The sequence below is a fragment of the Ambystoma mexicanum genome, chromosome 1p, assembly GCF_040938575.1.
Source record: "Ambystoma mexicanum isolate Mex_15411 chromosome 1p, UKY_AmexF1_1, whole genome shotgun sequence".
Classification (NCBI taxonomy): domain Eukaryota; kingdom Metazoa; phylum Chordata; class Amphibia; order Caudata; family Ambystomatidae; genus Ambystoma; species Ambystoma mexicanum.
The window spans coordinates 785,677,588-785,702,702 of NC_090921.1; the positions used below are offsets into that span (position 1 = coordinate 785,677,588).

General features: G+C 43.4%; 1 protein-coding gene across 2 annotated transcripts in view; it reads right to left on the reverse strand.

Annotated features, from left to right (window-relative positions):
* Positions 1–25,115, reverse strand: part of NUP210L (nucleoporin 210 like) — a 1,198,481-nt gene that overhangs the window by 570,408 nt on the left and 602,958 nt on the right. For both annotated transcript variants that reach the window (XM_069651587.1, XM_069651595.1), the window contains exons 21-24: positions 15,336–15,464; positions 10,765–10,892; positions 10,108–10,240; positions 7,509–7,571 (exon numbers count right to left, since the gene is read on the reverse strand). In XM_069651587.1, the coding sequence (XP_069507688.1) occupies positions 7,509–7,571; positions 10,108–10,240; positions 10,765–10,892; positions 15,336–15,464 (453 nt within the window). The remainder of the gene's footprint in view (positions 1–7,508; positions 7,572–10,107; positions 10,241–10,764; positions 10,893–15,335; positions 15,465–25,115) is intronic.

Consider the following 25,115-nt stretch of genomic DNA (forward strand, 5'->3'; position numbering starts at 1 on the left):
GACGCAATTTGTGTTTCTGTTGTGACCTTCCTCTTCACTATACAAATTCTCCCGGCATTTGCCCCTGCATGGATTTTCATGCCAGTGCAAATGCTGTGGATCCCTATAGGGTCAGCTTGCTTTATGCCATTGCAAAAAGTAAGCGGACCCCATAGGGATCCATTGTAATCACTACCTACCATGTCTACATGGCAGGCAACGCTTACTGAGTTTGCACGTCAGAGTGCAAAATTGCAGGGCAAAAGATGGCATACAAGCATGTAAATCTCGTTTTGCCCTGCACTTTTGCAAATGACCAACATTCTGTGGCGAGATCCCGCCTACGTGTATGTCTACACGTAACGGGTCCCCGCTGCTAAATTATGCAGCTCGCTAAAATGAGCCCCTATGTGTTAGAAATTATTTAAATTGCTTTAAGGGGAGACGTTTGCATGTAAGTGCAAATGTAAGTGCAAGCATAAGTGGTCCTCTTTGTGCAATTTACTCTTAGGGTGTTGTAGCCCATGGCCCCACGGGCCCCGGACAGTAGGGGCTATGTGCTTGTCCCCTGAGGGAACACCCAGAAATAAAGACGCAGACACCAGTGTAATAAAAGTACTTTATTAAATGTGTTGGGTATGTTTTATTTATGTGTGTGTGTGTTCAATGTGTTTGGCTTTGGAAAAGAAATGAAAACAAAGGAACATATCTCCCCTGCTCATAAATGGGCTGGTCAGGAGAGATAATAATCCTGAGAGGATTGAAGTAAAGTGAGAGTTAGAAAAAGACAGAAAAGGACAGGAAGCAGCCTCCCAGCCATCTGGGCATGGTAGGCATGTGTGGAGCCCCCTGAAGCGTGAGCCAAGGGGCCTAACTGCCTGTTCCAGGAGCCCCCTGAAGAGTGAGCCAAGGGGCCGAACTGCTTATGCCAGGGTCAGGTTGACTGCCCCAGGGCCCTGGTGGATGTCAGCCAAGGGGGCCTGCCCAGAAGATTTCAAAAGGGCTGCAGGCACGCCGGTGATCAGTGGTGGCCTCCAATCCAACTGGGCCACCCAGATGAATTAAAGGGGTCAGGGAGAGTCATGATGATGGCAGACAGAACCCCACTTGGGCAGGGGGTTTACCCAGGAGACCAGCAGAGCATTTGTGGCCTCATGTGGTGAACCAGGCCACCCTGAAGAAGGAAGTGGGCCCAACCCCCATCTATCATCAGGGGACAGGGCCCCAGCCAGCCCTTCTTCCAGCTTGGCAGCCAGCCCTCAGGGTGCCAGGTTCACCAGAGAAAGCCCTTTAAGGTACTGTTAAGGGGCTGACTGACTGCAGTAGTTACCCCCATTGTGACATACTGTTTATATAGTGTTATATGTTGTATATATGGTATGTCAATGTATTTATTTATGTGTACTTATATGTATATATTTAAATATTGTTCATTAGGATGTTAAGTAGGGAAAAGAAGATTGGGGGTTATATAGAAAGGGAATGTTACGTAGACTTAAATGTTAAGCAGGGGTAGGACGTTAACTATATATATAGAGAGACATTAAGAAGAAAAAGGGGGTACAGGGGAGGTACCCTGGTGTGAGGCAGCCAGCAGGATAGTGTGGTGGCCTGTCCGAGGCCACCTAGCAAGATGGGACCAGCCACAGAGGCCATCCACTGGCCTACCACTCCATGTGGGTGGTACCTGAGTGTCGTTAAGGGTTCTGTTACATTAGACTCTCACTAAGGGTCCCTGCCACCCCTATAAGGAAGGGTGAGATGACGTAGCAGGTCCCCATTTAGTTGGAGCTCACGCCGGGGGAATCCTAGGGAATTGGAAAAGGAAGAGTATTTAAAAGGAAGAGTATTTAAAAGTACAAGTGTTTATCATAAATGAAGAGTGGTCCCCATGGGGATCCCTATAAAAGTTTACTCTGGTGTCTGTGTCCGTTAGTCATCAAAGAACTCAGGGTGTGGCCCTTCTCCTGTTTTCAGCCATTTTATTTTAGCAAGTGCAGTGCCCCTCCCTACCCAGCAGGCTGGGGGTGGTGGTATCCATGGGAACTGTCCCTGCTCCAGGGAAGGGAAAAGTACACCCTTGCACGGACCAGGGGCGGAAAGCCTGGGGCTACAGTGTAACTTTAAATTAAATGGTAATGCATGCAAGGGACCACCAACACGTGCACTTGCCTGTTGTTGGTCCACTGCATGCAATTTAAAACACTTCCGAAGCGTAGTGTAAAAAGTAATAGTAAATGAAGGCTTAATCACTTTTACTCTCTGCTTTTTGGTAGAAATAAAACATTGCCTGCAAATACACTTTTCAGACAGTGGGCCTCACTACAAGTTTGCCAGTATCCTGGCAGAAATACTGATAACGGCACTCAGTCCAACAGTGTTACCGCCAGATTACGAGTGCCGGTGTCGGAGTCCCAGTGATTCTTGCCTGTAAGGTGTCTGAATTACCTCCAGCTCTTAGTTGGAGGTAATTCAGGCACCTCACTGACCAACTTGTAGTTGGCCAGTGCGTAAACATGCTGGTATACAGGCCAACTTATAACGAGTACCAGTGTTTTATAACTGTCACCCCTCGTATGACACTACGTTGGAAGCGGCCGTTCCAGGCGGTGCGACTTGATGCAGATGTTGAAGACAGGTCCTTTCCTCTGATGCGCTGTGCTGGACCGTAGTGGCGGCGGTGGGGCTTGTTTATGCAGGGCGTGTGTGCAGAGCGCTGCACCCGGACTGCCAATCCTCTTGGCTTCGGGGGCTCTCTAAGCTTGAGCCACTCCTGGGCTGGGTTGCCGTGCTGGGCTGGGTTGCTCTGCCGTGGTGGGGCTGTATGGAGTCTGGCGGTTGGAAGGTCTGGTGAGTTGCTGGCTGCTCTCCTGCAGGGACCTGTTGAGTCCCGCCTCGGTTGAACTTAGATGTTGAGAGGCACCGTCCCGCGGCTGCCCGTAAGTACTATCATTGGAGATTTCCACTTCTTGCAGAGGCTTGTATTACTCCTGGTGTGGCTTGTAATCTGTACCCTTCTTATATTTCTGTTCTCACATGGTCTTGACCAGACAGGGTTCCTTATCTGAAATGGTAACTCCCCATAGAACTCGGTTAACCCAGGAAAGAACTGGTAGAGCTTGTAGGAGAAGGTGTCACCCTAAAACTGAACTAAGCCCTCCAGAGGGTGAAACTGGAGGAGTCACATAGGAAGAGGCTATCAGGCAGGATAAGGATTTGAAGGACTCTAGCCAAATGGTGGCTGAGATACCAACTGTCCTGGCCTCAAGTACTGAACTGCTATCTCAGGTGCTTGTTATGTCACCCCAGCTTTGTCTTGAGAATGGTGAGATAAGGAGTTCTCCCTCGTCGGAAAATCTGGGTTCAAATATGGACCATCCTGCTGAGTTGGAGATACATTCTACTCAATGGCAGCTAGCGAAGGAACATATTGCTGCTGATCTCTTTCTATGTCGAAACCATAATGATTTTTGCCTATGGTTGTCAGGTCTGGTGATTCATTCATAGAGTAAGAGGTTGTTTTACATCAAGGAAGGGTGTTAGGAATTAGTGGGAACTTAAATTATCAATCTCTTTAATTGACTAGGTTAATATTACAGGGTTCCCAAGCTAAAATGGTGGAGTACTGGGTTCCCAAGTTAAGATGGTGGAGTACAGGGTTTATCTGATTGGTTGGGAGAACAATAGTCAAGTGTACATGGCTTGAACTCAGTGGAGGTAAGGAATTACCGGCACCAGTAAGGGTGCCGATGCCGGTAATCCCTTACCTCCGTATTCCGAGGTCCCTTTGCGGGTCCTTCCTTACCTCCTGCTTTTAGCAGGAGTTAAGTACGGGACCCGCAAAGGTACTTCGGAGGTAATTACGGTACCGCAATTTACGGTGCCGTAATTACCTCCTTCCCCATTCCCATTGAGCCCTATGGGGCAGAAATGGGAATGGGGAAGGGCAAAAGGTGAATGGGGAATTGGGGAATTACCGGTCCCTCCAACCCTGGAATGGGCCGGTAATTACTCCATTCACCATGCCGGATTTGGGACTGTTTCGGAGGCAACCATGGAGCTAATTACTCCATGGTTAGCTCCAAACCCGGAATGAGGCCCAATGTCATGTAGAGAACAAGTTTGAATGATTGCAGTTCATGCAGCATTTGTAAGAAGAAAATAACTATATATGCAGTTGGAGAAATCATTCTGAGACTGCCATCAGCAGAACGTTGTTTCTTCTAAATAATTGTAAATAAGTTAATGTGCAAGTTCCGATTTAATCTAAGCCATTTAAGTAAAACGTGTCACTTTCAAGTCACACAGCACCAGTTCTTAAAGTGTGCATGACGCGTGTTACAGCAGCTGCATATCTCGAAGAGAGAGGTTTTCGAGGAATGTTGCTTGTGCGCGGTGTGAGTTGTATAAGCACCATTGAGGGGCGCGGCAGCATATCTTTATGAAGAAATTCAGCGTAGTTTGCAAACTGAGTGCCCAAGTGAGTTGAGTCGTGGAAAACACAGGCGCGTGTCAGCTCAGCGTCATTGGGAACTGTGCGCACGAGTAAATGGAGTCACGGCATACGCAGGCGCATGTCAGCTAAGGCATAATGGAGGCGCAGTGAAGCTTTCTATCGAAAGTGAACTAGGCAACGCACGTATTGTGAATCGCTGAATATCAGCACAGTGCGCGGTACCTGAAAGGACCCGACAGACTATGAAGTAAATCAAAGCAAGCTCTTGAGCGAGTTCGTTTCAACACAAACACTTGCCTGTCAATTCCATTCCGCAGAAGGGTTCATGGAAGTAGAAAGAGGACTACGCTTCTAGTTAGGGGAGTGAAAGGAAAAGACATTTTCTTATGTTTGCAGCACTGCAGATGAGTGTTAAACCACGCTTGCAGTTAAAACAATAAAGGATCACGTTTGGCCAAGAAGCACACAGAAAATTGCAGGCCAATTGCAGCAAAAGTAAAAATATTAGAAAAATTGCAACAGTTTATGGATAATTCTAGTAAAGGAACAATTGCTAGCTTCAGCTTTTCCAAATAAGGTTAAGTAGTGCCAGTCATTAAAGGAGGTACACAAACTTAGTTTTTACACGTCTCTTAGCAATAAGCAGAGGCAGAACAGGTAAAAGATTAACTATTACAGACATTTACTAAAGTACATATGTTTAACATAGTGCTTATGTAATCTGGTGTATTTGTTCCACTACAGATACCAGAGACGGGCCAGAAGGTTGGGAGTCTGCTGTGTCTGAGTTTGTTATTTTATCCACTACCCCTTTCCTTTTCTCTGGGTTATCAACTTAGCCGTGAATAAAGGGTTCAGCAGGGAACTCCAGCTGAGGGTCTGTGGGATCAGCATCAGATCCTGCGGATTTAAGCAAGCCTATCATGACAATTGCTAGGCATGTTGGATCATGTTTATACCTTAGTGCGTCCTACTATGGTGGACAACTCCTGTCAGACAGATACATCTGGGTCGGCTGACATGGATAATGTTAGCTGCCCAACCTCCATGCAGGTTTTTGACTGTGCATTGATTGAGGATAAAACTGGCCACATTGATCCTCATGCTATGAATACCTTGAAGCCATCGGTTTTTGAAAATATGATGCAGTGCTCTCCTATCCCTATATCACCACTTACTGGTACACTTACTTGTGGAACTGCCCATGGAAGCTCGTCTGAAGTAGGTACAGACATGGGCCTTCCCCTTTTTTCTGCGGCCTTTAGTCCCGGCATTAAAAACAAAACTGGCCCCTTTGTAAATCAGTAAATCTGAAATGCCATATATCGGCGATAAGTCTCAGCACTGGATCCTAGAAATCTTGTTATCACCAATGTCATGCCACCTTCCAGATCGGAACCAAAAGAGGCCCTTAGAAATAAGGTGATGGACCTGAGATTGTCATAAGTTCTGATTTGAAATTCCTGCACAGGATTAAGCTGGACAAATGGTGTACATAAACCGATAGAAACTGTGTAATTATCGGGTACGGCAATAGTAATTTCCCTTTTTTTCTGGCAAATTTTAACAACATTCTTAACATGCCCTCAGACCTGAAACTGATTGTGGATCGCTGATAAGTTTTCTGCTTTTATTTTTGTGTTTTACTTTTGTGTCTGTTTGTGCGCACTGAGGCCCATGGGCAAGTTGCGCAATACAAGACATAATTACAATACAATAAAATATGAAGGATTCCAATTAATTCTACCTGCTAAATTAGCAGATGCTAGTGTGAGGCATATGCAATTGGAATCCTTTGGTTTTACACCAGCATGAAAATCTCATGCAGGTGTAAACCCAAATGCTCTCCGAGACGGAGGTGAAAAGAAAAGCAGAGATGCCATGTCTACTTTGTTGCCCTCCAGTGCATGAGGACAGCTGTATTATTAAGTGGAGCGTAAAAGGAATGTGTAAACTGCTTTTAAGTTTTCCTTTTACACGCCACTTTAGTAGAAAATTACTCCCATACAATTAAAATGATCCTCTTTCAGTTTTGGTTAGATCCCAGTCGCAAGTACCATAGGGCTTCAATGAGAAATCGAGGAGTTCATTCAGGATAAAATACCACTGTGTTACTTCTTCCATTTCTAGGCAGTAATACTTTCACGCACATGGTGTAGGTATTATCTCCTTAAGAGTTTGCAACTCATAATCCGAAGGACTGAAAAAACAGGAGGTAATACATTTACCTCTTGTTTTCCATGAACTCCTAGCTTGTAATGAGTGACTTGTATCACCTCAAGGTGTTTGTGAGAATTTCAAGATGGTGCTTGTGAAAGGTGCAAGATTTATGGCACTTAGGTCCAGGGTCATGCAAGTTCATGCAAGCTTTGTAGACTGCTCACTGTTGCCAGAGTCTCACGTTGGCCACCACAACCAGCTCTTTGCACAGTCCACACTTGTACTTGCCTTATACTTCCCACCAACTACATCATCTTACGCTGCCCACCAGTGCAAGGTTTTCACATTGCCCATCAATGCCATCATCCACAGTGGCCACTAGTGCAAGCTTCTTCAATTGCCCACTAGGGCAAGTTCCTTACACTTCCTTCCTAGTGCAAGTACATCTAATTGCCCACAGGGGCGAGTGCCTCAAACTTCCCACCAGTGTAAACTCTTGACACTGCCCACCAATTTCATCATCTCACATGGTTAATTTGTACAAACCTCTCACACTGCTCACCAGTGGCAGTTTTGCACATTGCTTACAAGTGCAAACATCCCACGCTGTCTATTAGAGCAATCCTCTTAACCTGCTCACAGGCTCCAGCTTTTCACACTGCCTGTCAGTCTGAGCTTCCCACACAGCCCACCATTGGAAGGGTCTCATACTGCTTAGCAGTTCACGCCAAATCTGCTCAGGTCAATTGCATTGGGCACCAGTTGTGTGCCAGCGGTGGTCGGTGCTGTTGCCACACACTTGGAATTGTAGTGGCAGAGTATTTAGCGTCATATTGAGACTGAGGTCTAAAGAATGAATATGGTTCTCATTCATAAATATCACCAATTATAGTGTTTGGTATCACACTCTCACCTGCATCATGTTCTGTAGTATCAGGGTCATGTGATCGGGCACCAGTTTGAATGGTGGAAATACCTGAAAAAGCAATGAAGAAGATAAGCAGCTCTTGTATATGCAAAGGACTGGTGGCTAGCAGGGATTGGCAGAAGGGGACGGTATGTGTCTGCTGGTGCATCAAGCTGCAGGACTGGTGAAGAGGGTCTCAGTGAATAGTTATACTATGTTAGAGAGAGAGAGAGGCAGGTCCTGGGGCAGATACACCAGGAGATCAGTGGAATGAATGAGAGAGCGGTGGAGAGTGCAGACAAGAAGAACGCGAGAGCCAGGCACTGCTGGGGTGGGGTGGAGAGTTAGGAAACATGGAAGAAGGGGGGTATGGTAAGAGCCAGGTTGAAGAAAAAGCACAGAAAATGGCTGGAGGGTCTAAGCTTTTGGAAATCGCAGAACGTATATCGGATGCAGAATCCAGAGAGATAGTTTAGAAGGAGAAACTGAAGGAATATGACAAAGTCTGTTGTTGTATTAGGAAAAGGGGGGGACAGATCTAACTTTAAGTACTTTTGTGTGACATGTCTTATAAAGCAACTCCAGGAATAAAAAGCACTGTATGAACAGTCTTAAAAAATCTATTTTAACAATGTTGCATTCCATACTAAAGTTCAGAAAACATATCACAAAACATATAAGATCAACTGCCCTTCTAAGTCCAACCCTCTTCCCTATCCCACTAAAATATTCCTGAAAGGAGTTTTAATTGTATTGACAGAATCTAGAATGGGTGGCAGTGTATGGATTTCAACAGGTACCTGACCCCTAGAGGTGGGGGAATAAGAGAAATATTTTCTTTTAGTATTTCTGATGTCTTACAGAGCTTTTTGCTTCTGTAAACAAGAGCGCACCCAGAAATCTTAGTCTCCTTCCAGAAATAGGCTTCAGAGATTCACAGCCAAAGTGCACTTGTCTGATGAATAAGTGGGCAGAAATAAACACTAATGCACCTTCAAAAGAGAGTCAATTGTGCCCCTTTTTGTGTTCACCTCTCACTGGACCTGTTATTGGCAGTGTGGCTGCATTGAGCACGTTTACAAACGTAAGGGATACATTGTGGATTTACTTTACTTTCGAAGAATTTTGAGAACTAAATTAAAGGCCCTGATGTGGTTGGCCAATGTAACTTTTGTTAAAAACTTGAAGGAAAGGTCATGCATTGAGGGAGTAAGACTAAGGAGTTGAGACGAAATGTTCTATTTAGGGGTTCCCAGGGTCTGGTCTGTTATTTAGGGATTGGAAACCACATGAAATCATCACACACTGAGATGATAGGTGGCCAAAGTAAAGATTTAGAACTGAGGGTAATATGAAAGTAACATAAAGGTTTGATGCATGAGGGATTTAGAGCACCGAAACAAATGGAAATAAAAAAAATCGAATCTAATTAGATATTTCAATTGTTGAGGAATAAGAGGCCTACCCGCGTGAATGGAAAATCAAGGGCTGTGGCATTAGGAAGGTAAGGATGAATATATAGGCTTGATCTACTGGGAATTTGAAGACAATTCAAGGACTGCAGTGTGGAAAACTGTAGGCACAGTCCAATCATTGAGGGATTATAATCTTAAATGGTGCAACATGGACGGATCAAGATCCCAATGAGAGGAATAAAGATTGAGCTATGGCATTCTAAAGCAAAGGTTAAGGATTGATTTATAGGAAAGGAACTGGGAGGGGGCAAGATCGGGAAATTGAAGAGATGGCTAAATAATTGAAGGATTAGGAACCCAAGTGGTGGATACAAATACTGATGAATTAAAATATAAAGTGTTGGGAGGAGTGGAACAACATATTCTATTACAGGAATCCCATTATAAAGGTTTAGATCAAAAATTAAGAGATTAGGATTCCACTGGATGGATTAAATATTTAGGTATTAGGAAGCCAAGACATGGATATAAAATGAAGGGAAGAGGAACTCAGGTTAACACTAAAATTATTAATGGATTGTAACCCAATAGTTAAATAAACTAATGGGATATACAAATTTGAGAGTTAGATTAAAGGGTAATGGATTAGGATTGTAAATGATGGACAACACATTGTGAGATTAGGAATGCAATGCATAAACCAAAGATTAGGGATTGGAAACCTAAGAGAAGGATACATGATTATGCAATATGAACCTGAGGGATGAGTAAGGTTCAGGGATACAGAACACAATGAATGAATGCAAGGTTTGCGTTATAGAAACCTAAAACATATATAAAAGACTGACTTAGTGACCGTATGAATGCACACAACATTCAGAGATTAGGGATCGTATAGACAGATACATTATTCATTGAATAGAAGTTGTTTATTTGGATCACGCATCACAATTTAATACATTGTGGGACCAGAAACCCCAGGGAGGGAGGGAGAGAGGCTAATGCTATAGGGATTGAGACCCCACACTGGTGTCATGAGTTGTAGGATCAGGAAACTGCAGGAGTGAAAAAGGTTTCAGAGATACAAATGAGGAATAGAAAACTTCCTATTGAATAAACAGGCACTTGCAGAATGGATTAGAAACAAAATAAGAGGTGTGTTCACAACATTTCAACACAAGTATTCTTACTTCAACTTGTCGAGGAATGGACGTGAGCTTTTTTCCATTCTTGTCTCGCGCTGTCACGATGAGTGTCGTCTGGCCTACGGCAACTGCTTTAAGTAGGAAGCTTTTGCAAAAAGTATCCATCGAATCCAATGCCCTGGACAGAAACAAGTAGAATTCCGTCTATAGGCACTACAGGTAATTGTGTACAAAGAACACACAAACATTCACAACATTCTTTACTGGCTATTGTGTTGCATAATGCTATACAAATGCAGAAATGCAGTATACCATGGGTAATCCAGTACTTTCAGCATGCTTGTCAATGGGAGGAACTGAGAAAGTAAATAAGAACAAAGGATAACAGGAATACTTACTTCAGGGTAATATGTGGGGAAGCACAGTACTAACATGAGGGTAGCAAGTGCATGAATGAAACACTTGTATCCAAGTAAAAATGCAAGAAGTGGAGCACTGAAACAAGTATTAGTATGGGAAATCTTTGATACTTAGGAAAATGTTCTATGGAAAAAGCACAGTACTGATAGATAGCAACAGGAAACCTTATTTATCGCTGTAACACAGAACAATGTTTTGTACACAGATGGGAAGAGCAATACGATTGCTTGCAGTTGGGAAGAGCAATACAATTGCTTGCAGTTGTGAGGATCGAGTACTTACAGAAGAGTAACAATAGGCAAAGCTGCCTGCACCTTGAGGTCCATTTTCTTGAAATATCTATTTGGGAAAGGGTGTTTGTAAGCATCCAAAACTCTTAATGTGACTGGCACCATTTTACCAACCTCTACCTAAAAGAAGAAGGAAAGTACATTTGTAGGCAATGTCTGCAAATGGAGCACATCCCTAGGTAGAAAGCAAAAGAGTTCTGTACAAGAAAGTGAGAGGGACATGGGGGAAGGAGAAGGACCATCTTATCGGATTATGACACTCATTTGTCAGAGAAGTTTTCCTTGAAAAGCACAGTCTTCAGATGTTTCCTGAATCAGAGGACGGAGGGTGCCAATCTGATAATAGCAGGAAGATTGTGGCAGCGCGTGGGAGCACATATCAATACCCATCCTTGAGCTTGGCATTCATTTGTATCAGCACGGGTAGTATAGCTCAGTGGCAATGCGCTCGTCTTGGAAGCAAGACGATGCACTCTATAAAAAAACAATTATAATGATGTCTCTCCCTCTGATCCACCACTGCTTCCTTCCTCAGAAATCATATGATGTATCAATAAACTGCCATACTTTGTTTTTCATGATCCATGCATAAAATGTAGAAGAATTCAGTTTTCATCTCAAAAAGATCCAATGAAGGCGTTCTGCATACTTTCTAACCAAGCCCTTTCCATGCAGTTTACAATCAAACAATGGCAAGTTGACAAACTACAGCACTTTAGTCTTAGTAAGCAAGGAGACTTGCTAGAGCAATACTGAGACTTTAATTGCCATTAAGCAGGAGAAAGGATAGGCCTCATAACAAGTTTGGTGGTATCTGGGTGGTAAATCTGCTACGATACCAACAAACGGTATTATTGTTACCATCTTGGATAGAATTGCATATCTGCAAATTCAAGACTATCTTGAATCCAACCAACTACTCGGAACCCACCAATCTGGTTTTAGACCCCAGCATGGAACGGAAACTGCCCTTGTTGACTTCAAAAGCCAGATTGACGATCTGAAAGACAAAGGTAAAGTTGCTATCCTACTCCTCCTAGACCTAGCTGCTGCTTTTGATTTGGTAGACCATAAAATTCTATGTGAGCACCTCTCATCAGCAGCACACTTCTCTAGCTTGGCAGTCACATGGATACAATCTTTCCTCCAGAATAGAACAATGCGTGTCTTCTCACCTAAGGCTGCGGCTGATCGCATCCCCATCACTTGCAGAGTCCCACCAGGCTCCTGCATTTCACCAACTTTGTACAATACTTTTACAAAGCCACTATTCGACAAGCTTGACCGTCTGGGTGTCACTTACACCAATTACGCAGACGACACCCAGATACTCCTGCCACTATCAGGAACTTATGACATAGATGTCGCCCGGATTAACAAAGTCTACGACATCATTCAGGCATGGATGGCCTAACATGGCCTCTGCCTGAATGATGATAAGACTGAGTTACTCCTAGTCGGTTCAACTAACAACCTTCATAAACTGAGCCCCAATTACACAAGTATCACCACTGATGGGAACAATATACCCACAGCCACAAATACACAATATACCCACGCCCACTCGAATCTATCCAAACAGGTAAACATGACTGCCTCTGCCACAGCCTACACTGGAAAGCTGATCAGGGCTTGTAGACCATTATTATCATCTAACAGTTGTCTCACCTTGGCCAGAGCACTTATACAATCTAAAATGGACTATTGCAATAGCCTCTACTTAGGCGCTAATAAATCCATCACAAACAAACTACAGCTTCTGCAAAACAATGCGCTTAGAGCAGCATTGAATATCCCTAGAAGAGAGCATATTTCAGCAACCCAAAGGCAATACAAATGGCTTTCCATAAAAGAAAAAATGGACCTGAAAACGATCTGCCTTACTTATAAGGCACTTAACCACCAAGCCCCTCCCTATCTCACAGACAAATTCACACGGAAACCGACCCCTAGAATCACAAGATCATCCAATTCATCTTGCCTGGTGGTGCCCAGGTACAACTTAAAAAGAGCTGGCGTTGCCAGTTTCCCGGTTCTAGCTGCTCAGTTATGGAACACACTCCCACAGGATATTCAAAATATTCAATCTTTTGACATATTCCGACGACACCCTATTACTTGGATTCTCAATCAATCCTAACCTATCCATGCTAACGCTACATTCTACTGTCCGTCCGTTTGACCTTCCTATTATCCTTGAACATTGACTTCTCTAATGTATTGTTGACTGCTATTTTTCTGTATAACTGTATTCTCCTGTATATTATGTATACTATTTACCATGTAACCGTTACCTTCACAAGCGCCCAAATACCTCTGGGTCAGGTGCGCTATATAAATAAAATAAACCAACCAACAAACAAACAAACACCACTTGGTCCAGCAGGTTTACTGCAGTAGGCGGTTTTAGTGCCAATAATTAGAGTCCGTAGGGGGATTTCTGTGGTATTACCACTGGTGGTAATACTGCCGATTTGGCTGTTTTGGGCCGGTAAAGCAGAGGAATTATTTCCCTTTTGCTCTACCTTACTACTAAACTAATAGATGGGCAGTGCGGTAATGCAATACTAACAGTATTACCACCGGAATTACTGCCAATTTTTACCACACTGCCCAACTCGTAATGAGGCCGAATATTTATATTAAGTGTTCAGTGTTGACCTGTTACTATGCGCTCCCAAAGTAGCAGCTAGGGAAACTGAGGCACATGAAGAAAAGAGATTTGCAAAAGATCAAACAATTTTTGTTTGAGGAAGGTTCTAATGACACCAGCATAGCTGCTATACCACATCTGCTCCCTAAATATGTCCTTTGGAATTTGCCCCAATGCTATAAATCTGGGCATAAGGTCAGAACCCAGACAGAGAATGGGCCTCATTACGACTAGTGCGGAATGGGTTTAACGGCGCCGCTAATGGTGCCGGCGCCGTTAAACCCACGCCGCAATATTACGAGGACCCCTCGCGGGACCCTGCTCTGGACGTCTGGTTCATCCAGACGTCCAGAGCGGGTCCTGCGAGGGGACCAGGGAGCTAACAACGGGCCTGTTCGTAATGGGCCCGTTGTTAGCTCCCTCCCCATTCCCATTGAGCCCTATGGGGGCTTGAATGGGAATGGGGAAGGACCGGGCCCGGGTTCCCTGAAGGAGGAAATACCGGTCCCTCCATACTCGGAATGGCCCGGTATTTCCCCATTCAGGGAACCCAGACTCGGACACGATTTTGGAGGCAGCTACCTCCAAAGTCGTAATTTGGCCCAATGTCTTTATAGTGATAGCAAAAGGTGCCCAAAGAGATTATGGTTGGAACTCTTACAGTCTATAACTTATTAGGTTTCTTCCCAACAGTTTGGAGATGGAACACTGTACATTAAAACATGGCTCCCGCTCCCTAATCTGAGTACTCACACATTTAACATCTTAACCCGACAGCAGCTAATACCTGTCCTACACATGATCACATTGTCCATCTCCAACCCTTGATCTGTTTTATCATAGAATCGAAACAGGCAATGTTCATGTCAACTACGGCTATTGTCTATTTTAATTGCTGCTAATGCATTTGTCAATTAAGACTGCACTCTCAGTGGGTTATCTAGAAGCATTTCAAGGTCTCATGCCATTAAATAAATATGTACTAACTACCGCTTGCCACCTCTTGCATTTCTCTGACACCCAGGATGCACAATTATTTATTTACATATTTATTATATTCACAGACCGTCTCTGTCTTTCCAATTGTGACAATTCAAACTAGTAAACCTCAATCAATTTGATAGTTTTCCTGCACGTCCAAACTGAATCCCTCCCAGGGACATTGAGATAAGCCCACTTCTAAGTGCCGCAATGATCTTTCCCTCACCAAGCAACTACTATGGGATGGTCTTCGAGGACAATGGTTGCTCCAGGTTGCTACACTTTCTCTCCCAGCTTGCCCTCTATGTACTCGCATTCACCTCCTCTGGCAACTGGCATGGCAGACATGGAGAACCTAGTGACATCTTGGGCAACACCCAAGCACTTTTGGATCCATCAGGCAGCCACTTACCACTAACAACGGTGCCTTCCTCTTCATCACTTCAATAGCACACTTTGATCATATTCAGACATCTAGCACTCCACTTGCTGCTACACGCTGCCAGGTTTGCAGTCTTCTCACACCCTCTGTGTTCTCTCTCAATCATCGTGTAGCTATGCCTCATCTTCTCCTTTCGATCCACCCCAATAATATTAAAATGCAATCCAAGTTGAATGGAAGCATCACTCACAGAAAAAAAAGCTTTTTATTGCAATGTTTTCTCTACTTTGCCTTTGACTGTGTGCATGGCTGACAGGGCCAGGTAAGAGCCAGAACGATATAGTACAGTAAATATTGCATCAATACCTTTACCGTCTTGAAACAGGGCCTATTGGAGCAAATTGTGGGACTGGTTTAAACTCAATTCACACACATGACAATTGTTGACACAGAGAAGAAACCACTGGAAGGATCCAGAAACGAGTTTGATCTTTCAACTTTCTTGATCCAAAACGAAATCCCTATGGTGCCCGTTGTTAGGCCTCACCTTATCAATGAAGTCCAACTCCAGCTCCAATATATCAGACACACTCACGCAGACTGAAGCTGGTCCTTTAAACGCAATGCAGAGGTCATACACTGCAACTGTTAATGTCCCAGGGTTCAGTGGCGTGATCTGTAGGAAAGAAACGGATGGAGCACTGGGTTACATCAGGGCAGTATTGCAGTGAAGAGTAGCATTTTGTGTCATATCTACCTAAAAAAACTATTTGTAATTTGTGTACATGATACTACTAAAATTTTGAAACTACACATTCTGAGCTGTATTTTGTCACAAGAGTGATCTACTTTTTAGCTTTCACTCATTTTCTCTGATTTCTACTAGGAGGAAGAAACAGTTTCTTACTCTAGTGCATTGTTGCTGCTATATTTGCCCACCATCTCTAACCTCTCGCATGAAGTACTGACTCAGAGCGGCTGCTGCACAAGCCGGGATCTGAGTGCTGCATCTAGTCCAGGCACACATTGCATGTGACGCAAAGTGACTCCTGTGAGATCCGACAACAGTAAGCACTGCTGAACAGTCTGAGCCCACATTTGTATTGAAACTTCTTTTCATGCACTGTGAACTATCCAATACTTCTGGGAACTATATTTTGGGTATGATGCAGTAACTACATTTAAGACCTTTCACTGCTGGTTTGCCTCAAACACTGCACTTTGACCATGATTATAGGATCCTTTCAATTGACAGGTGCTTTGTTGCGGTGAATGATAGGCACAAGGTCACCAGGATTCAGAGGTAAGTCTGCTTTATTAGCTCAGGTTACAACTCAAGTAGGGAGTTTTTATATACAGTAACCGGCATCACCACCTAGGCTATATTCACTCCCTGCTTACAACTGACACCCTGGAATGCAGGCACGCAAGCAAACCATCACATTCCACTTTGGACTTTCATGACAACACCACCAACATTCCACTTGGACTCTCATGGCATCATCACTCATCCGGCTCGTGATTGTCTACATGCTTCTTTAAATTATTTTTTTGAATTTGTTCTTTATTGAAGATTTAAAGGAGCCCACTAGTCAAACCAACAGTGTGACAGTGATGGCCCCACAAAGAACCACCAAAACAGCAGTGTTGAAATACTTATATTATGCCATAGGTACAAATTTATGTTATACGTTAACACTTAATCTACATTAAACTTTTCCACCCTCCCTTTCCCCGCCACCCACCCCTTCCACCTACCAGAGAACAATGTGTTTAGAGTACAAGATAGCTGAACTAGGCACCTGTGACAATGGTGTACGGTACTAGTCAAACCTTAAGGCTGGTGTCACTGGGAGACCATTAACAACGAGTGTGTCCGCAAACTGAAATAACCATTTCTGGTATCTTGATCAGCATACAAAGTGGCACCTGATCCACTTATGATGTTAACCTTCTGTAATATGAAATGAATGGGAGTAATGCTGAGTCAATATGACTGTGTATTTCGGACAGTATAGCAGTCATACTCTCCATCTCATTAAATCCATATGCTTTGTTAAGCCTTTCTCTCTGGGTCGAGAGATATTGCCTCTTCCAGTGAATCGTGATACACACCCTTGCTCCACTCCAGAACAAAATCAATAGCCGGGCAAGGATCCTGTCTATACCGTCCAACTCCTTCACCCAAGCCAAGACCTCTTTCCAAAATACTTGGACTAGGGGACACTCCCACCAAATATGCCGGTATGGGCCCCTTTCTCCACACCCTCTCGGGCATGACAGCGTCACCCCAGGGCCCATCTTGGCTAATCTATGCTGTGTCAATTGCCATTTTTGAAGCAGCCTATAGTTATGCATCTTATTTTGCATCGCTATCGTTGAGGACCAGTCTTTTCTATGAATAATCAACCATACTTCTATATCTTCTTGAGTGCCTAGTTCCCTGTCCCAAAGCAACATACCATGGGAAGGTCGAATGTGTCCTCTGGTCAATAGGGCTTCATACAGCCTGGAGATAAGGCCTCTAGAACCCATTTGCCTGTCTAATACTTTCTCAAATCGTGTTAACCGTCGACTTAGTTGTCCCCACAAACCACAATCAGTCAGCACTCACTTCAATTGTAAATACACGAGTGGGGGCATAGGCTGAACCTGCAATGCCTCATCCAACTCTGTCTTTCTTAAGAAGTTCCCATCCCTCCATAACTGGCTGGCTCTCACCAGTCCTCCCTCATAGTAGAGTTGGTACCTAAGTGGCTCTGCTATTTTGCTCTACTGGGAGGGGCCCACAAAAACTAAGAGGCGATGGCCAAGATGTCACCTCTTCCATAACTTTCGACTTCCTCCATGGTCACCACAGCACTGCGGGACAAGGTGAGTCCGTAGTCTCACTGGCAACTGTCTATGGGAAACTCACAACCATTCCCCTATGGTGGCCAGGTACAGCAATTTTCCAACACCACTCAATGTTTACTCTCATTCTCCCTCAAGTGATCATCTAAAAACCAAAATTCTGCCCCCCCTGTAATATTCTTTTAAATCTGGAAGCCCCACTGCAGCTCTCACTTTTGGCAATGATAGAATTGTATAGGATATGCAAGCTTTGTCCTCCCCATCCCCTCCCCCTGAGAAACTGTAGGAACACTTTCTTTGCTTCATCAAGAAACGACAATGGCACTTCTATAGGCATTGCTTGGAATACAAATAACAACCTAGGGAGGACAGTGATCTCCAGAGATGTGAGTTGCCCTGCCAATGATAACAATGTTATTGCCCAGCGGTCTAAGTCCTTCCAAATGTTGTCCCATAAGGCAGGCAATTCGCAGCATAAAGATTTGTTAATTCCCTCATAAGGACAGTACTAAGATATTTTAGACCTTTGGGTTGTATGTGTAGTCCAAAAAGAGAGGAGCAATTGCCTGCATCCAGAAAATCACCCGTCAATGGGAGGGATCTACGTGATCACTGCACCGCCCATTCAAGAAGCCGACAACCAATATGGCTTGGCGCAGTGATCACATACATCACTGTGCCCCGCATCCCCCTATCCACCTCCGCCTACCCGCTTACCTTTTTGGCGGCACACACAGAAGTGTGCAGCCGTCTCAACTTTATCCCTGCAGCGTCAGTTCTGTCCCACTAATGTGGGTATGAACTGACACTGCAGGCTCCTTTTTAAAAAATCTTTTTTTTATTGTCCCCCGCTACCATGTAATGGATGCGGGGGACACCCCTGCAAGCCCCGACCCCCATTACTCCGACTAACGGGAGTGGGGGACACACCTGCAACTCCTGCTTCCATTAGTCAGTAATGGGGGCCGATATATTAGGACGGCGCAAAGGCGCCGTATTCAGTATATGCGACATTTTTAAGTTGCAGTATTTGTATGTTTCCAGTGGGAGGGCTGCTGATTTATGAACGTTACTTTTAAAGCCTGATCGTTCTCTATAACTCCCAATGACGTTGATAAGAGTGGGCAGTGAAGTACTTGGGCTAGAGATATATTCTAAAATATCATTAGCGAAAAGGGCAAGTTTATATTCCTTCCTGTATCTCTCTAATTCTCTGATTCTTTCATTGCTGCAAATCCTCATGGCTAAAGGTTCCAGGGTTAATGGAAAGAGCAAGGGGGAACCTGGGTCATCCCTGCGTGATACCCCAACTCAGATGTTATTCCGTTAACCACTACTCACGCTGTTGGGTTTTTATATAATGTCATCACTCCATATACCATCTAGACATCAATCCCACTTTTTGCAGGGCTACATTCTGTCAGGCTGAGAGTTATCCTGTGTCCGCGGAAGCTGCTGAACCCCCGACAATCCCCCTGAAGTGTAATCCTCAGAACCCGATAATTCTTGGCTCTGTTAACTACACCCCAAAGGGAAAGGGGGAAGTGGATAACATAAGAAACACCAGGCTGGCGACGTTCTGACTAGCTGATGCGGAACCTGCAGTGAATACATAAGAACATACAGAATCCTCCAATTACTTTACTACCTTTAAATTATGAAAACTTTATATCCTTAACTAAAATGTAAAGAATCATACCTGGTTCTTCTCTTTTTGGATCTTAGAGAAGATTGGAGTAATAGCTGATAAAATCTTTCTACCTTTCTTTTTGCTTTGAAAGTCTTGAAAATAACAGCAACTCCTTTGATTGTTGAACTCTTAAGAACCTTGACTCTTGCCTTATAAACTGGTAAATGTTCCAGTTAAGAAGACTTAGATGTATCCTGTTCTTTCTTCTTAATAAATAAAGTTCATAGTCTCTTGAAGAACTTGCAAACTTTTCCAAAGTCCGTTGAAACATTTTCGCGCACACGCGCAAAAATTTACCCGCACAAAACACGCGTTGAAGAAAACACGCGCCGTAAAAAAAACATGCGCTGAGGAACACACGCGCTAAGAAAACACGCGCTGAAGAAGTCACGTAGCAGTCTTTTCTTACTCTCGCGTACATGCGCTATAAACACCCACGCTATGACTACACACGCAATGAACACACGCGCTTGAACACTCACGCTGGAACACACGCGCTATAGAAATCACGTAGCAGTCTTTTCTTGCGCACGCGTACACGCGCAATGAATTCACGCGCTGTAGTTATCCCGTAGCAGTCTTTTCTCGCACTCCCGCTACGATCACACGCTGTCAGGTTTCCTTCTCTTATTCAAGTTTCCTTTTTATTATTATCCTTTTCAGATTAGCTTTGTGTGGGTGGGAAGTTTTCCATTATAGTTGGTTAGGCCTTAACTTGTTGATTCAGAATCCTGGTTCTGACCCAAGGCAAGATGGAGCCTCACAGTGACAGCTCTGATTGGCTAGAAGACAATGCTGAACAACAATGAACATTCTAAACTGTCACTCTGTGCCTTTCATCATCAAAACCCCATCTGAGAGGACGTGTTCAGTGGCTGCTCCTGCTTTAGTATTAGGCCTGGTGGATTTTATCCTTCAGATCTCAGCAGTTGAGCGGCTACTTTCTTGGGGGTTCAGGAGAAGTCTTCAGCTGGCAGGAATTCGTTTTGGAAGATAGGAAAAGCAGGAAATCTTTGTGAATTCGCTCAGGAGATAAGTGACTTTATTTCTACTGTAAATCTGTTCATCTTAATAACAGTCTCCTTGAAAATTCGTTAAAAGTAGTGTTTCTACTAAAACTATTGAACTATCGGAGTGCGCTTGTGTTTCCAGTGCGGTGTTCCTTAGCGCGAGATTTTGACTGTCGCGTGCGTATTCAAGTGAGCGCGTGCTTTCTAGCGTGTGTATTCCGAGCGCGAGTAGAGGTTGGTCTTGTGCCATTTTAAACGCGCGTGTGTTTTATTGCGCGGGTGATCCTTTGCGCCAAAAGCTATACGCAGCGTGAAAACTACAAAGCGCGTGTGAAATACAAAGCGCGTGTGAAATACAAAGCGCGTGTGAAATACAAAGCGCGTGTGATTTTTAGCGCGGGTGTACAAAGCGCGTGTGAAATACAAAGCGCGTGTGATTTTTAGCGCGGGGGTACAAAGCGCGAGAATCTGTTCGTTGCGTGCCATGTGAGTGCGCGTGTGTTTTTTTCCATCGCAAGTGATTTTGCGCGTGAGAATCACTTCGTTGCGTTTGAACTCAATAGCGCGGGTGTTCTTATTTCGCGTGTCTCGCAGGAGAACATTATTGCGCGTGTGGACTATTGCGCGTGTGAATTATTGCGCGTGTGGATTTTTTTGCGCGTGTGGATTATTTTGATCGCGCGTCTTCATCCGTTTGTGCGTGTTCTTCAACCAGGAAGATTTCTATGTGAAGTTCATCGATAATTTTAATGGAAATAACCTGCGTGTGCAGTTAGCACGTGTTTCCTCTTTCTTCAAGGATTCAAAGACTCAAGATAATTATAAATAGTTTGAAAAGTTTTGAAATGACAAGAAAGAACATTTTAAAGACAATCTAATTGAACTACCAGTGCATGTTGGAAAAAAGACAAACAAAGAACTAAGACTTCCAGTTTTGCCTAATGTAAGAAGTTGCTGGGAATTTCAAGTATCGCAAGTAAGAGAGATTTTCAGCTTCTTATCCGCTTCTCTAAGAAATTTCAAGAGAAGAACCAGGTAGGATTCTCAATTATTAGTTAAGGATTAATGACTTCCCATTCATAAGGTTAAGTAAGTGAATTAAGGAAGTGTATATGTTATTCTTTATCCTCTGCAGGTTCAGCACTGATTAGCCTTGACGCAGTCTGCCTGGTGTTGTTTTGTTGTCCCATTCCCCCTTTCCCTTTGGGGTGTAGTTTACAGAGCTGTATTGAAAACTAGTTCTGGGAAATACATCTCAGGGGGATTGTCGGGGGTTCAGCAGCTTCCGCGGATACAGGACCTCTCAGCCTGACAGAATGAAAGGCCAATAATTTAGTCCGCCCGAGCTGTCATGAACCCCGACGAATCCATGGAGATGTTAGGATCTTTGATTAGGGAGTTACGGGAGAAGTTGAACATTTCTCGGGAAGAAAATGCCTTACTTAGTCAAAAGGTAGATGACTTAAGTGTTAAAGTTACACAAATTCAACAGAGGGGAGAAAGGAGAGAGGATGAGGTTTCAGGGGGCGCAGGTTCTCCACCTGAGTTAGAAAGAGAAGATCAGTTACCACACATACAACGGGCGCCTTCAGTGGCAGAAGGGGTAAGGAGTATAATTATGCCAGTTCCTTTGGCGCCCCCAGAACGTTATCATGGGGATTCCAAGAGATTTAGGGTGTTCTTAACACAATGTGAATTACATTTTATGAGTAGACCAGAATTATTTCCATTGGATGCTTCTAAGATAACATTTATGTTGTCATATCTTTCTGGGGAGGCATCTGCTTGGGCTGGATTGTTGGTGAGACAAAAGAGTGCGGTTTTAGAAAATTATACCAGTTTTTTAGAGATATTGCGAAAAATGTTTGATAGAAGACAGTTATCTCTGGAAGTAGATGGTGAACTTTTAGAATTAAAACAAGGTAATAGAGACTTGATTGCTTATATAACACAATTTAAGTCCCTTGTGTTAGAAAGCAAGTGGCCCGAGGTTAAACAGGCCTCGTTGTTTTATCGGGGCCTTAGAGATGAGTTAAAGGATGCTTTGTCTGGAGTAGTAGAACGCCCTCTTACTTGTGAAGGTCTGATTGATTTGGTTATTCAATTGGACTTCCGTTTGAGTGAAAGGAAGGCAGAGAGACGTCATGGTCAGAGTGATGTAAAGTCTATACTTAGAGTAGATAGACCTAAAATAGAGAGTAAACCCAAAGGGAATAATTCATCTCCAAGAATCAGAGGCCCGTTAACAGTGGAGGAAAAGACTAGGAGGAGAGATAATAATCTGTGTTTATACTGTGGAAGAGGTGGGCACTTTTTAGGAAACTGTCCTTACACTCCCAAGAAGACTTCTTCCTCAGCAGTCAAGGTACAACAGATCGCTAATACGGTGCAGACAGCGGTTCCTCATATAACCATAAATGTATCCTTATTTTTTGATTTGGAGTGTAAGGGAAATGGTCCTGTAATGATTGACTCGGGTGCGACTGGGAATTTCATGGATTGGGGTCTGGCCAAATCGTTGGGAATTCCAATTATTCTGAAGGAGGTTGTAGAGCAGGCTAGGGCTGTTGATGGTACATGTTTATCTTCTGGTCCTATTACTCATAGAACTGGTTCTTTAACTTTGGAGTTATCAGGAGGTCACAAAGAGATAATTTCGTTTGAGTTAATTGATGCCCCTTTGTTGAAGATTATCTTGGGCATGCCTTGGCTTACTCTCCATAATCCCCTAATTGATTGGAGTGCTAGGACAATTGACATGCAATCCGATTTTTGTAAAGAGAATTGCTTTTCAGGAAGTCTCTTAGAGGAAGAGGTAAAACAAAGTAATTCCGTGTCTAGTTTTCTGGCTGAGACTGGAATTGGAGGTCATGATGTGGGAGCTGTAGTGGGTCAACTTCCCCAGTGTTACAAAGATTTCTGGGACGTATTTGATGAGAAAGTGGCAGGAGAATTACCACCCCATAGATCCTTTGATTGTAAAATTGAACTGGAGCCAGGAACAATTTTGCCTAGTAGTAGGGTATATGCTCTTACTGAGAAAGAGAATGATTATTTGAAAGAATATTTGTCAGAAAATTTGGCCAAAGGATTTATTCGTCATTCTAAGTCACCTGCGGCCTCTCCTTTATTTTTTGTACCAAAACCGGATGGCTCGCTTAGAACTTGCATAGATTATCGAGCAGTTAACAAAGTCACTATTAAGAACCGGTATCCTCTTCCTCTCATCTCAGAAATGCTTAATCAAATACAAGGAGCAAATATTTTCTCAAAATTAGATCTGAGAGGAGCTTACCATCTTGTACGTGTGCAGGAAGGGGACGAATGGAAGACAGCGTTTAAGACCAGATTTGGGCTGTTTGAATATCAAGTTATGCCATTCGGTCTATGTAATGCTCCAGCGGCTTTCCAATTTTTCATTGATGAGGTTTTTAGAGAATACTTGGATATTTTTGTTGTCGTTTATATCGATGATATTTTGATTTTCTCTTCTGACCTAGATCAACATCAGAAACATGTGCGCTTGGTGTTACAAAAGTTGCGAGAAAATCATTTGTTTGCCAAATTGGAAAAAAGTCAATTCCATACCGATTCTGTGGAGTTTTTAGGTTTTGTAATTTCACCTAAGGGTTTAGAAATGAATCCTAAAAAAGTGCAAGCCGTTCTTGAATGGCCCCCTCCTACTAAGGTTAAGGAAATACAAAGTTTCTTAGGATTTGCCAATTTTTATAGGAGATTTATAGAAGGTTTTTCTCGGCTGGTTGCTCCTATAACGAGGCTTTTGAAAAAAGGAGTGAAATTTGACTGGGACCTTGAAGCAGAAAAGGCTTTTCAAGAGTTAAAACAAAGATTTACTTCTAGTCCAATTCTAATTCATCCAGATCTTTCTAAACCTTTTTTTTTGGAGGCGGACGCTTCAAATTTAGCGTTGGGGGCGGTGCTTTCTCAAAGGAATGAAACTACTGGTCAAATACATCCAGTTGCATTCTTTTCTAGAAAGTTTTCTGCTGCTGAAGTGAACTACACAATTGCTGATCGGGAACTGTTAGCAATAAAGTCCGCTTTTGAAGAATGGAGACATTTTCTTAAAGGAGCAAGACATACAGTAACAGTCCTTACTGATCATCGAAATTTATTGTTTTTAAAATCTGCCAGAACTTTGTCTCCACGCCAACTTCGTTGGTCTTTGTTCTTTGCAGAATATGATTTCATTGTGACTTTTAAACCCGGAAGTCAAAACAAAAAAGCTGATGCGTTATCTCGCCAATTTCCTGGAAGTGAAGACAAAGAGATTATAGAACCAGAACCTATAATTGCTCCAGAACGTTTTTTGTTAGCTGGAGCCATTAAAGAAATTGATTTTTTGAATGAAGTTCGTCAAAATATGTCCTTGCAGAAGATGGAGGAGTGGGTGAGACTGGATCCAGCTAGAAAGTTGAAAGACAATCTTCCTTTTTTTGATAACAAGCTTTATGTACCTACTGATGAGTTGAGAGAAAAGGTTTTGAGAAATTGTCATGAATCCATTTTAGCAGGACATCCTGGGTTCAGAAAAACTCTGGAACTGGTTCGAAGGAATTTTTGGTGGAAAAAAATTCGCCAAGACACCTTGAATTTTGTTAAAACTTGTGTAGTCTGTGCACAAGAGAAAAGTCAAGTTGGGAAGCCGCATGGTTTATTGGAGCCATTACCTGTTCCTCCTCGTCCTTGGCACACAATTTCTATGGATTTCATAGTTGATCTCCCTCAAGATAAGGGTTGTACTACCATTCTT